The sequence below is a fragment of the Prunus dulcis genome, chromosome 7, assembly GCF_902201215.1.
Source record: "Prunus dulcis chromosome 7, ALMONDv2, whole genome shotgun sequence".
NCBI lineage: Eukaryota > Viridiplantae > Streptophyta > Magnoliopsida > Rosales > Rosaceae > Prunus > Prunus dulcis.
Genome location: NC_047656.1, coordinates 18097421 through 18110039, shown reverse-complemented (window position 1 = coordinate 18110039; position 12619 = coordinate 18097421). Strand labels below are relative to the sequence as shown.

At 35.6% G+C, this 12619-nt stretch overlaps 2 protein-coding genes and 1 pseudogene across 4 annotated transcripts; all 3 read right to left on the bottom strand.

Annotated features, from left to right (window-relative positions):
* Positions 1–1553: 1553 nt before the first annotated feature.
* LOC117635960 (auxin-induced in root cultures protein 12-like) lies at positions 1554–2477 on the bottom strand. The gene is made up of 2 exons (XM_034370362.1): positions 1850–2477; positions 1554–1681 (listed from the first exon to the last, which is right to left on the bottom strand). Exons 1-2 carry the CDS (start codon positions 2475–2477, stop codon positions 1554–1556), a joined length of 756 nt encoding a protein of 251 aa, XP_034226253.1.
* Positions 2478–4485: 2008 nt separating this feature from the next.
* Positions 4486–7774, bottom strand: LOC117635504 (annotated as a pseudogene).
* A 1106-nt stretch (positions 7775–8880) lies between these two features.
* LOC117634980 lies at positions 8881–12446 on the bottom strand. 3 transcript variants are annotated; one of them, XM_034369285.1, is made up of 11 exons: positions 12244–12446; positions 12071–12127; positions 11915–11966; positions 11751–11824; positions 11520–11650; positions 11292–11415; positions 10640–10950; positions 9807–10535; positions 9455–9538; positions 9187–9254; positions 8881–9087 (listed from the first exon to the last, which is right to left on the bottom strand). In XM_034369285.1, the coding sequence occupies exons 1-10, from the start codon at positions 12266–12268 to the stop codon at positions 9192–9194; spliced, it is 1650 nt and encodes a 549-aa protein (XP_034225176.1). In that variant the 5' UTR covers positions 12269–12446; the 3' UTR covers positions 8881–9087; positions 9187–9191. The 3 variants fall into 3 exon arrangements, with proteins under 3 accessions (XP_034225176.1, XP_034225175.1, XP_034225177.1); XM_034369284.1 differs by having other exon boundaries at positions 8881–9254; XM_034369286.1 differs by having other exon boundaries at positions 8881–9254; positions 9455–9535.
* Between the last annotated feature and the right edge of the window lie 173 nt (positions 12447–12619).

The window sequence follows — 12619 nt, the reverse complement described above, 5'->3', positions numbered from 1 at the left end:
AAGAGTTGAGCAGCTCTCTCTTAAAATTATAAGAGGATAAGAGGCGACATCTTATAATAAGTCTTTCCTTGCGACACAAGTGGAATGTAGGGCGGTTTCAATCTACTTTATAATACGTATGCATGTACATATCAATATGTCATTCATCTATTCTATTTATAGTTTTAGTGCTAAGAATGGATTTATGACTAAATATCTCTAATTATAAAGTGTAAATTAATAATATCATCTAACAATGTAACGATCTCTTTAAAAAAAATTATGTTTATGCGCAAAGTAAAATTACAAAGTAAAAAATTGATGCTAGCACCATTATCCTAATCTAGATCAATTGAGATTTTAAATTACAAAGTAAAATTACAAGAGTGTCAAATATGATTAATCATAACCTAAAAGAATGGTTGTTCTGTATCTTTGTTTTGCAAAGTTCCTATATTTTATTTCATCAGCATGTCTTACTATTTGCTTCTGAATGTATGGATTTGAGCACACACTTGAATCATCTTAATTGTTACTAGCAACAGGGGCAGAGTTAGAATTGTAAAATTGGGCTGAAATAGAAAACACAAGTATATCAAATACATATAAATGTTCAAAACACATGTTAGAACTAAAATTTTCAAAATTAGCCATGTCTAATTATTTTTAAAGGGGCCATTAATTTAAATTACAACATGTTTATTAGTAAGTTGTATATATTAAGTGGCTCCGTCACTGGCTAGCAATACGGAGTCCTAGCTTGACGAATCCTTTTGAGTATCTTAGATGTCACTTTGAATGCATATGCCATGTGTTTGATAATTTGATTGAATGAGTTTTCAGTTTCTGAAATGATTTAAGATGTTCGTGTCTCGTCTGCAAAAAGTAGTGTTGGATGAGTAGTTCTGAATGCAAAAAGTTTAGTTAAAGTCAGGTATGTGTGCAGTTTGTTTGGTTGATTGTTATTGAGTAATCCTTTGGTACAGTCTATGTATCATAGGCCATCTGATTTCTTGAGCCAAGTCATCTGTCATCTGTTACGTTTTAACTCAGAGTCCTTGTTCTCCTTGATTCATTGTCATTGGTGATTCTGGTGCTTACTCCCCTAAATAAAAGGATTTAACTTAACGAACTCTATTAAACAAGTAACCAAAATCAAAAATTATTTTGTACTTGCTAATTGTTTCATCTTCAACAATATAATAGGGATGAGAACATGACCAAGCGAATCGGAGCTTGGTAACAAACTCTATTTATGCCTTTGATACCAGAGAAAAAAAATAGAAACTATTGAATGAAATATGCAGAATTTAAATTTTAATAATATTCATGTTACACAACTAGAACACACTTATCAATATATACATACATGAAATATAAATAATATACATATTAATTTCCCCGAACTAGCCCCAACCCCATATCCAAAAACTTTCCCCAAAGCTATCCCCAAACATAAAATTATTCTTCACCCATTAGCATCAGAAAATTACCATCCCTATACAATAAACCTCATCGATCACATTACTATGAAGAAAAATAAAATTAGGAAGACCAAATCCAAAATACGAAATTTAGAAAGCAATGAGAGCTGCAAGAACAGAGAACAAAACCACGTTTCCTCCACTCCCAATCCTCAAAGCCCCTCCTGCAATACCACGACCACCACCACTACCACCACCACCACCACCACCACCACTACCACCACCACCACCACTACCACCACTACCACCACCACCACCACTAAAGCCACCACCACCCATGCCACTAGCGCACGGAAATTTGTTAGTCGTCCTAGGGGGAGGGTGAGTGCCCTGAGTGCCCTTATTGGGACCAGGAATGCAGTTCCCAGGTTCAGCGGGATTATTAATGCTAGTGCTAGGTGTAGTGGGATTAATGGTAGTGCCCGTAATGGGCCTAGCTGCCAAGGACAAGGTCTGAAAGGACTCGAGGTTGGGGCCGACGATGTCATGTTTGTCGGGGAAACCAGAGGTTTGGTTGACCGCGGGACCCACCTGCCAGACTTGGTTCACGGACTTCTTGTTTTTGGGAACCTTAACGGAGGCGAAGATCTTGAACGTTCCGTCGGAGAACTCGGAGCTGATGTCCCAGATATCAAACGAGAGTTTTCCCGGTACCAAGGAGGTGTATGCGCTGATGTTGAAGGTTTTGACGGTTGGGATCCCACTATCTGTGTTGTAGGCCAAGAGTATCTGTGCCCCAGCCATCTTGGTGGAGGTGGGGTTGATGCCCCACGCTACCCAGCCGTCAGATTGGGGGGGTGTAGAGATGAAGGCGATGGACAGAGAGGAGTTGGAGGTATCGTAGGTCCAGTGGAGGTAGGAGCTGAGGACGGGGAGGTCGGTGCAGCTGGAGTAGAGATTGCTGTTATTGAATACCTGTGAGGTGCAGGTGTCTGCTTGTGCGGGTGAGACTAGCAGAGCCAGGAAGGAAGAGAACCATGAAACTGACACAAGAAGAAGAAGAGAGGAAGCCATTGGAGAGAGAGAGAGAGAGAGAGAGAGAGAGAGAGAGAGAGAGAGAGAGAGAGAGAATTTGGAGAAACCGAAGAAAGGATAAATGTCTTCAGCTGAGAAACCGAAGAAAGGATAAATGTCTTTAGCAAAAGCTGAAGAGAAGATAAATGTCTGAATTCAATTATGGCCCAATGAAGTTGGAGTGTTGCCAAAAGAATTAGAGTGCTGCTATTTCCACTCTCTATTCTTTTTTCCCACTCACTTTATTTGTAAATGACTTCTAAGCACTTAGGAAAAAAAACATCTACTCATATAAGTTATAACCCACTTATTCAGCATATTGATAGTCGATATAACCCAAAATAAATATATAAAAAATGAAGAGAAGTTATTACTTCAGTTTTGAAATTTTGATTTTATAAGATTGATTATTTTCTTGTGTACTGATCTGTTTTGAAGGAAAGAAAGAGAAGCAAAAGCAACTTGAAGCAAAGGAGTAAAACCCAGGAGGTCTCTTCTCCAGGATTAGCATAGCAAACACACAACAATGCATCAGAAATACAACTTTCTGCGGAGAAGGTATTTACTCCGAAATGTTCATTTCTTGCCCAATTAACTTACATTCATGTCATAGTCTTGATTTGAATTAAATCAATGATATTTTAGAAATAATCATGTGTGGAAAGATTTAATTGTATTCTTTTAGATTTATATAGTGAGTGAGAAGATAAATTCAATAGAAAAATAAAACACGAGTAAAAATATCAGCACTGAAGAATATTGTCTTTAGCAAAGAGATGAAATAATTTTGCTTCCACTATGCTTTCTGCTTGATTAATTAGTCGGTCTTCGCATAGTTGAGACCTGACTTATGGATTGTACTTTTTATGATTGCCCTGGTTTGAGCTTTGAACAATGATTGTTTTCTGGCACGTTAAAAGCTAATTAGAGTTAAATATGTCTGCGGAAAACTAACTTTTAGCTATAATTCTCCAGAATTATTGTCTCCCCCAAGTGTTTCCACGTGTATCTCTCTTTCCAAAGAATTAAAATAAGTTTTTTTCTTCTTCTCTGTTTTGCCCCTCTAACAACCATCAAATTTTAGTGAGAATCCTTACTAACCTGAGACTGAAGAGACACGGATAGAGGGAGAATTTGGACAGAACGAAATGGAGTTTTTCAAGCGTGACATTAGCAAGTCTAGAAAACTAAAAGAAAGTATTTCATATTCTATGGCTGAATGAAAGTTGGAGTGGTGGTGTTGTCTTTGGCCAAAAAGATGAAATAATTCTGCTTTATTCTATGGCTGAATGAAAGTTGGAGTGGTGGTGTTGCAAATCTCTCCTAAAAGCAGATAGGATGTTGCTCTTGTCTTTTCCAAGCTCATTTGCATTCACCCTTTCCTGTTGTTAAGCGGAATATTATCCTTCATATCCGACCTAGAACACACTCTTACAACAACTATTGCCTAGAGGTTAAAAGACACTTTTTAAATACTTTCAGTAAGCAAATAAGGCTTTTTTTGGCATTGTCATTATTCAAAGGTGTTACTGCAAAAAAAAATAGCCTCCACCACTGCAACAACAACAAAAAAAGTGACAACAGTCATCATTGTTTGGTGACATTTAGTGACTAATGCTGGGGTGACTAAATGTCACCAAATAATAATGACTGTTGTCATTTTTTTTTTTTTTTTAGTGCTCGTTTTTTGGTCACAATCATTACTTAACAAGAAACCTAGTGGCTTGTGCAAAGCCAAAACAAGGAAACCATATAGAAAAGGGCCAAGGCCGAAGAAAAGCACTTCAAAAAACTCAAAACAAGGCACAACTTCAAAACGATAATAAATTATTGCATGTTACAAGGTCCAAAACAAATTCAAAGCATGGAAATATTTAGTAACTCAAATTGAAAACAACAACAAAGTAACACAAACACAAACAACATGCCCACACAAGATAAGAAGAAAAAAAAAAGTAGTTGGTTTATGTGCTTATTACACTCTTTTTTTTGGATGTCGTAGTTTGGGCTAATTTAATGTAAGTTTGTCCCATCCAGTTGGGCCCTTAGCCTTTGCACGACGGTGGCGCCAGAATACCTGTATGGAAGAAGCTGCAAAATGCTCCAATTGAGAATGAAGAAGCTCCCTCCGAAAATACCACCAAAATTAAGCGACAATTGACTTCAAGTGGTTGGCCCTAATTGAAAATACTTCAACTTTTGTTTGGGACATAAGATTTGTAGTGGAGATAGGTAACTCTGAAAATGAGCACAATTTGAATGCCCAATTTAGAAGTTCTTCTCCATGAAAATCACTTTTCTCAAGGCACTTGCACACATTTGTTCCACCCTTAATAGTTGTGTAGGTCAATGCAGTGCCTCGTGTGATGAAAAACATCTTTCGAAGTGGTTCTCCCTCTCAAATGATATAAACATCCACGCCATAAGTCACTGGCTTAAGATACTCGCAGATTGCTTTTAACACTTTCTCATCTGTACTTTCAAGCAACGGCACCTACCAATATATATATATATATATATATATATATATATATAATTTAATGAACAAAATTTAATAGAAAGAATCAGAGGAAATTAATCCAACTACTTACTTTCTTTAGTGAAGCCAAGCCGAGACGGCATATATTACGCATTTGCTCTATTATGTCTGGATATATTGTTTCAATCTTCTGTTGCAATTTAATCTGATTTGACACTTTTTTCGACCCCTGCATATAATTATTAATTTTATAGATACACAAGAATTAATACGGAAATTTATATGGAGGAGCTTCAAATTTAAAGACATAAATTTAATTTAGAATATCGCTTTCTCAAACAAAAAAAAGGACATCAGTTTTGTTTAAACACCAACCTGCACCCTTGAATTGAGATATACTAAAAATAGTGCCAAGCCACTTATAGAGATCACAATCGAAAAGATGATTTCGTCCTTAAAGAAACTGGTCTGGAGGTTTGAACCAAAAGAACTGCAAAAAGAAAATGAAGAATAAGTGTTTAATAATCTTTTAACAAAACTGACTCATCTAGAGCATCTCCAAGGATATGTCATTTTTAACATATCTCTTCCGGCCTTTAAATCTATGTAGAATTTGACTATTTGGTTGGAGCAACTTTAACCTTTATTTTTGGTCATTTCATGTCTAAGATAAAGAAATTTGACATATTAGTTGGAAATGCTCTAAGAAAAAGAAATTTTCAGAGTCAAAGAAATTTCCTTAGACGACACAAGGAAGAGTTGATGGGTTTAAAACTTTGCATGAAATTCTATATATATATATATATATATATATATATAATTAATTGGTAGTGTTAGAATATAAGAACCTTTTTTTTAAAATCAGAAATATAAGAACGTGTTTACTACTATGACATCCTAGTAAATTGTAATTATAGGATCAAAACATGATTTATTTATTTTTAAGGGATCATCATGAAAAGTTAAAAAGCCTCATAAATATACAAACCTCAGATTTCGCAAGCCCCACCAAATACATTGTAACATCTTCACTGGAAGATCTCTTGAGCTTGTCATATTAGATTGGAGAGCGTACAGATATATACCATAATCGAAAGGTAAACTTGTTACATTTGCTGAAAGTTGTACAGCGCATTTTTCGTGTAAACGCGAGACATTGAACATCATATTGTTTTCTGGAGTGAATCTACTGCAATAGAAGAAATAAGCAAGCGTTTCACGACCACATATATCATCAAATTTACAGAGATGCTCCTGCCAGCAAACTATCTTTCGGTCCACAGCAAAAAAGTACCACAAGGCTCCGAATAGCTGAAGGACCAACGAGCAGATAGTCAATAATCAATAGTTCATCGAATATGGCAGACAAGATTGAAACTTACATGAGCAGTAAGGATGAATGGAAGGAAGTCCAGAGCAGCTTTAAGCAATCTTTTTACTGCGGTCTCTAAGTTAGCATGCCGATCGAGCCATCGGTAGAGGTTATAAGCCCGTAGAGTATATTGGATTGGAATTAGATAAAAAAGATTACTGTTATCAAGGTATGTGTATTTTCCAATCAATATGATTGCCTGGACACAATTAAGCCAACAGTTAAAATTTGATTACTGTGTAACCAATATTAAGTAATTATTAACATATAAAGATAAATGTTTATGTATGTTGCCAAGTCTAAACATAACTCTGGCATGAGTAGTTTCTTTAATATTAATATTAATTTCAAAATAAGATATTTAATTACGTGGAAAAAGGCTAGTTTTCTTAGGTACGAACTTATATACCTGTAGAATGGGAAAAGCAGCACAAATGCGAGGTAGAATGCCTAAGAACCTAAGTGATTTCTGGCCATTCAACACCTTCCAAATTGTGGAATCATGACCGCCAAAATGTTTTGTCCAGGAGGCCCCAAATGGCTTGGCATTAACATTGCCTCGACGTCGCTTTATGAAAACTAAAATGTCCATTCCATAAAATAGATCGCCGGCCGATCGTAAGGCGAAAAATATCCACATCAAGGTTTGGTCCCAATAGTAGCACGTGCTATCGTCGATGATGACGGGAACGTAGCAGCTCAAAGGATCAACGAACACAGCAAATGCAGATGCTACTGTAAATATGATCTCCCACTTTGGAAGGAATATTTTTGGCTGATGATGAATCTGATATGCGTTAATAACAACTTCCTCCAGTTTAGGCCGTTTTGCTGCAGCACTACTTATACTTGTGTGTCCTCCATCTTCCTTGAGCTTGGAAGATTCCCCCTTCTCATCTAGATTACTGAACAAGACACAACAAATTAACAAATATATAATCTCGTCCAAGAGAAGAAAAATTAAGTATATATCGGTTATATGCACTTCTAACACGTATATATAAGTGATGAATATAATATATTTAATTTTAACATTCATGCATATTTTTCGTCATGTATGGATATATGTTCTTCATTTTTACCTTTTGGTTAGGTAGATTATATGTAAATTAATTATGCGTATTATACAAATCATAAAATAAAGCGCTTTTAATTGTATAGAAAAAGTGTTTTTAATTTGTTTCTATTATTTACTTTTAAAGGCAAAATAATCATAAAAACTAAGTAATAAATGAAAATTGGGTTATATCGGATTGAGTGGTCAAATTATATCGGATTCAAGTGATTTTTCACATAAATAAATTAAGTATGCACCTAAAATAGTCCTCATACCATCGAAGTTTCCTATAAAAATAAAAAATAAACATTTTAAAAGAAAAAGAAAAAGGTGTTAAGTAAAGAACTTAACCTCAACTCAATTGATACATCTTGAACCGGTTTGATCATATCTCAAGCTTATTTGTATCCTCTCTCTCAATTCTACGGATTATTCAAAAACTCAGGTAGCTCGTTCTTGTTAAACTATAGAGTTAATTAGAGTTGACGATATTAATTGGGGCTTATGGGTCTTCTCTTTTGCCCAAGTCTTTTTCTTCTAATATAATAATTTAAGTTACAAAGTCTTCTCTCAACTCAACCAACTAAAATCACCGCGCGCCCAATGCGCTTATCTGTGTGATGCTGCCACATGCAATGGTCAATGGTCATTTCTAAAGCATATTGTATTTTGTAAGAAAAATATAAAGGTTAATTTCGATTTAGTAACATGACATATAACATCACATACCTTATGCTTTTCAATTTTTTGCAATCTAATTCCAGTTTTAACTTTGACATCAAAATTTTTGTTAATTGCTTACGTGGCAGGTGGAGCCCATCTCTTGTCCTAGCAAGAATGGGGCGCTAGAAAAACAAATGGGGGCCTGCAGGGCCTCTTGCCCAGGCTGGGGCCTCCAGCCGGAAATGCTTTAAGTGGCTCCACTTATAAGTGCAAGAGTATGAGCTTACTTTCTTGAGAAGCTAGCCTAATTCATATATGTAAAGTACTTTTTGTTTAATCAAGGAGAAGAACACATTATTTTATTAACCAGAATTGTTAAAAAGAAAACAAAAACTTATTATTTTTTCAGAAGAGTTGGGGAGCTCTTGTTCTTGAATTTTTTTTTTTTTTTTTTTTTTGGGCCAAGTGATTATTGTTGGTTGGATGTTGTTCAAGTGAGATATTATATTAATCTTGTTTATTGTTATTCTTATTACTAGCCTTAATTTTTTATTTTTTTTAAAGAACTAAGAAAAATTAATATGGGTAGTTATATTTTATAAAAATAAGACTTATTATCTTATTTTATTTTTATTTTTATTTTTTTAATATGAAAAAAATGTAAACTTACCATATTATCGTCATTTAATTAATAATTTTAATTCTTAATATTTGAATTAACTAAAGATATTTTCTGATATTTTGAATGTTTCATCATTCCTTTTGTTATATATAGATTTATTCAAATGTCAATTTCAGCATTCAAAACTATTTAAATCATTCCAACAACAACAAAAAAACTATTTAAATCGCATGGAAAGAGGTTATTAAATGAAGAGTTGGAGGAGAGGCAAAATCGGGGACACAACCGCTAGTGTTGGGACAATTGCCCTAAACTTTTCGTATAAAACAAAAAACAAAAAAACAAATGGTGGTTCAAAAATCTTCTCACCCCACCCCTTGGGATGATAACCAAAGTGCATCTGCCGGTTAATTTCATCTGCAATGACGTAAAATGGCCATTCAAGTCAGCATATACACCCCCACCCCTTGGAGAAACTTCATCTGCTGATCTTTTTTTATTTTCATCTGCAATTACCTGTTTTATCTTTGTCTTGTAAGGAGAACTAGTGTGCCGAAGCCAATCATGATTGCAACTTTTATTGCCTGATAAGAGAAATGGGAGGATTAAAATGAAGAAATTGCATATCGGCACTACTTCCCTTCCCTAACAGTTTGCACTCTGTTTCCTTGTTAGTTGTAGTCTTACTCTGAAGTCTTAAATCTTAAATTTTAGCCTTGAGGAGAGGAAGTCACATAAAAACTATAAATCATTTCACTAAAGAATTTAGGAGAGGAATTTTAACCTGTCCAACTTTCCCTCCGGAAGTTTCAGCTTCCTCTGGATGATCAACCTTCGATTTTCTTGGTCTGTGATTCTTCACATTCTGCTAAAAAAGATGGCATGAACATTATGATCAGACTGCTAGAACAATAGTTCAATGGTCCACCACACCATGTTCGATACAACGAAAATAGCATCATTTGAAGTTTTAAAGCCATTCAGAAATCATTCTCATGTCAATTATAATCTTTTCCTTCACCATGAAGTGCCGAAAGTATTAATTGAGATACAGTTAAATCAAATATATCAAATCAATATGCTTCAACAATGATGACTAATGAGTAACCAGAAAGTCAGCTGGCAAATTCATGTACCTCTTCTGAATTTTCTGGTAGAGATACATTCATCCTTCCTTGCTGGATGTTTGGCTTCTCTCTGCAACCTCCTAGTAAATCCATGAACTTTTTACCACTAGTTGTTATGCAGAAACGTATTGCTTCATCTGGGAATATCCAGGCACCAGAGCTCTCATAGGGAATGTGCCTATCTTCATAGTTTACTACTGATGTACACACATCGGCACTAGTTGAAGCTTCTTGAATGTCGATGATTTGAGAAATATTTGTGGAAGAAATTTCTAGTCGACTCTCCTCTATAACTGGATTACTACCAGAATTTCGCCTTCCATGGCGCGTATTATTTGGTTGGTGCCTATGCTTGCTAAGAATCTTCTCTGAAACTTGAACTGTTTTAAATGTTGATGTTGTAATGAAATCTTCGTGGAAGAAGTTTTTCTTTATGCCAACTTCTTGATGTACATGCAATTGTTTGACTTTATTTTTTATCCCAGTGGGATGTGGTGATTTAGTCCCATCTGAAGCTCCAAGTAAATTAATTTGCTCACCACTTTTATCACCAGATGTTGAGTCAAGTAGCAAGTCCCCTGAAGAAAAGGACTTCAAAACCCCTTCTAATATTGACTTTGCAGTTTCTGTATCCACTTTCTTGTCTTCTTTTAAATTATGGAATTTCAGGGGAGCTCCTGCTTTAATACTGTTCGATTGAACTTCTTTTGGTGGCGGTTTGATGCAAGGCCTCATATCCTGTGCGTGAAGGAAACAGTATGCATCAAACTCATGGAAAAAACAAGTTATATCCACTTGCAGTGACATATAGATATCTGTTTCAAAGCAACATGCAGACATACCTCAGCTGAACCACTTTCGAAGGTGCTTATCATTTTCTTTACATTGCTAGGAGTTTTCTGGATTGGACCCTGCTTCTCAAGGTTATGAGGCTTATCTTCCTGAAGATTAGGAAGACTTATTACTCGAACCATGGACTGTGAGCTTCTTAATAGTTTTGAAGATTCACTAGCATATTTGGCCTTGGCTGGAACATTAGCAGGAAGTGGCTGTGCCTCAGTCTCCTCAACTAATTTCCCTTGACATGATTCAGTCAGAGGGAGGTCAACCCTCTGATGCAGAGTAATGCCTGATGAAGTCTCCTCATTTCTATCTGCATCACTCTAAAACACGTTAAATGATCGTTAAAAGAACTCGTGAACCTTCCTTTCAAGCTTCTTTTTACTTAAAAGTGGAAACATTCCACTCTCCAAATTGAGTTAATTTTACTTCTGATCATGATGAGTACTTCCAATCCCAATTACTATCTTTTCAATGCTCATGGCTTCCATCCAAAGAGTCATTCAAGAAAGGTAAATCTAATACCATATTGAAACTACTGACTTGTCGGACTATTTAACTGTTCTTGTTATGTTACTTTTTCTGCCTGAAGATTCTGATTTTCTGTCGCCAAAAAAAAATTCTAATTTTCTTGTTGGGTGTTCAAGATCGAACCTGAGATCTCATTGGGAAGGCACAAAGATGATGCAAGATTTGTCCCAGCACCAGGAGTAATTTGCACACTACTGGGGTTGCTATAGATAAACTCCCCAAGTTTCTTTTTTAGTGCAGATTCTCTCTGCAAGCAAGTTCAGAGGATGTAGTAAATGCCAACAACAATAACAACTTTGAATACAAACTGAAATTTATCATTAAAAATAAATCAGAACCACGAAAGAGTACCATCAAACGGATTCGGATGCGCTCTTCTTCGTTGAGTACAAACTGTAACTTCATATGCACCAACCCACCTCCTTTGAGGGGAAAGAAGGCGTCCCAAAGACCCTTCTCGACTATGGACTTGGTCTCAACACCTGATCCACACATGATCATACATATATTCATCTGCCTCAGTTTTAGAATTGATAAAAGGGTTCATCTAGCTATATATATGGGATTGTTTGACAAATAAACCTGCGTCTAATATCTCATTTCCCTCGGCATCTTGAAGAAGAACAACCAAATTGTCACGAAGGGTCGTCAATGGGCTGTTCATAAACACAACATGGATTAATTAGATATCCAACCAATAACAATAGCATTTTTAGGACTAAAATAAGTTCTGCTGTGATTATTACAAGGTGAAGTCTCCCTTGTCCCAAGTTTGGCACTCTCTTTTCCCCATTGAAACTGCAAGTGCATATGTATACAGTGAGAATTTTGTTAAATTGTTGAAGTTTTTAGATAGACATTTAAAGAAGGAAACTGAGTTCAGAGGAGAAATAATTGCTTACCCTTTATGGATATTGAGGAAGAAGATGATGAAGATGGAAGGTCCATGAATTCAAGAACTGAAGTGGAATTCAATATTCATATGAAAGAAAAAAGTTAATATTTATGTTAGACATAACACAACTGCCATGCCCATGTTTGAATTACAGTTGAAAACTTAGTTGTTAGTTGGTACCTGAAACTAGGATGGTTCCTGGCATTGTAGAGATGAAGATTCGTAATGGGAGGTTAACTGTGCAAGACCATGGCCAGTATGCAAAATTCTCCTCTCTTTTTTTCTTTGTTTTTTGTTTTTTGTTTTTTTTTCAATTAGCTTTGAAATTTGGATGAATGGTTCAAGCCTCGAAGAGGGCAGATGGGATTGGATGGAAGTGTGGATATCGTTAGAGGAGGGAGTTGGAGGACACAACAATGGTGGAGCCCTTTATTAATTGTTAACCACATCAGAGTCTCAAACTCAAAGCCCTCAAAAGGCAAAATGACAAAATCTTTATTTATTTCATTCTCTCTCACTCTTGCTGTTTGATTAATTTTTGTCCTTGGGTGCCTTA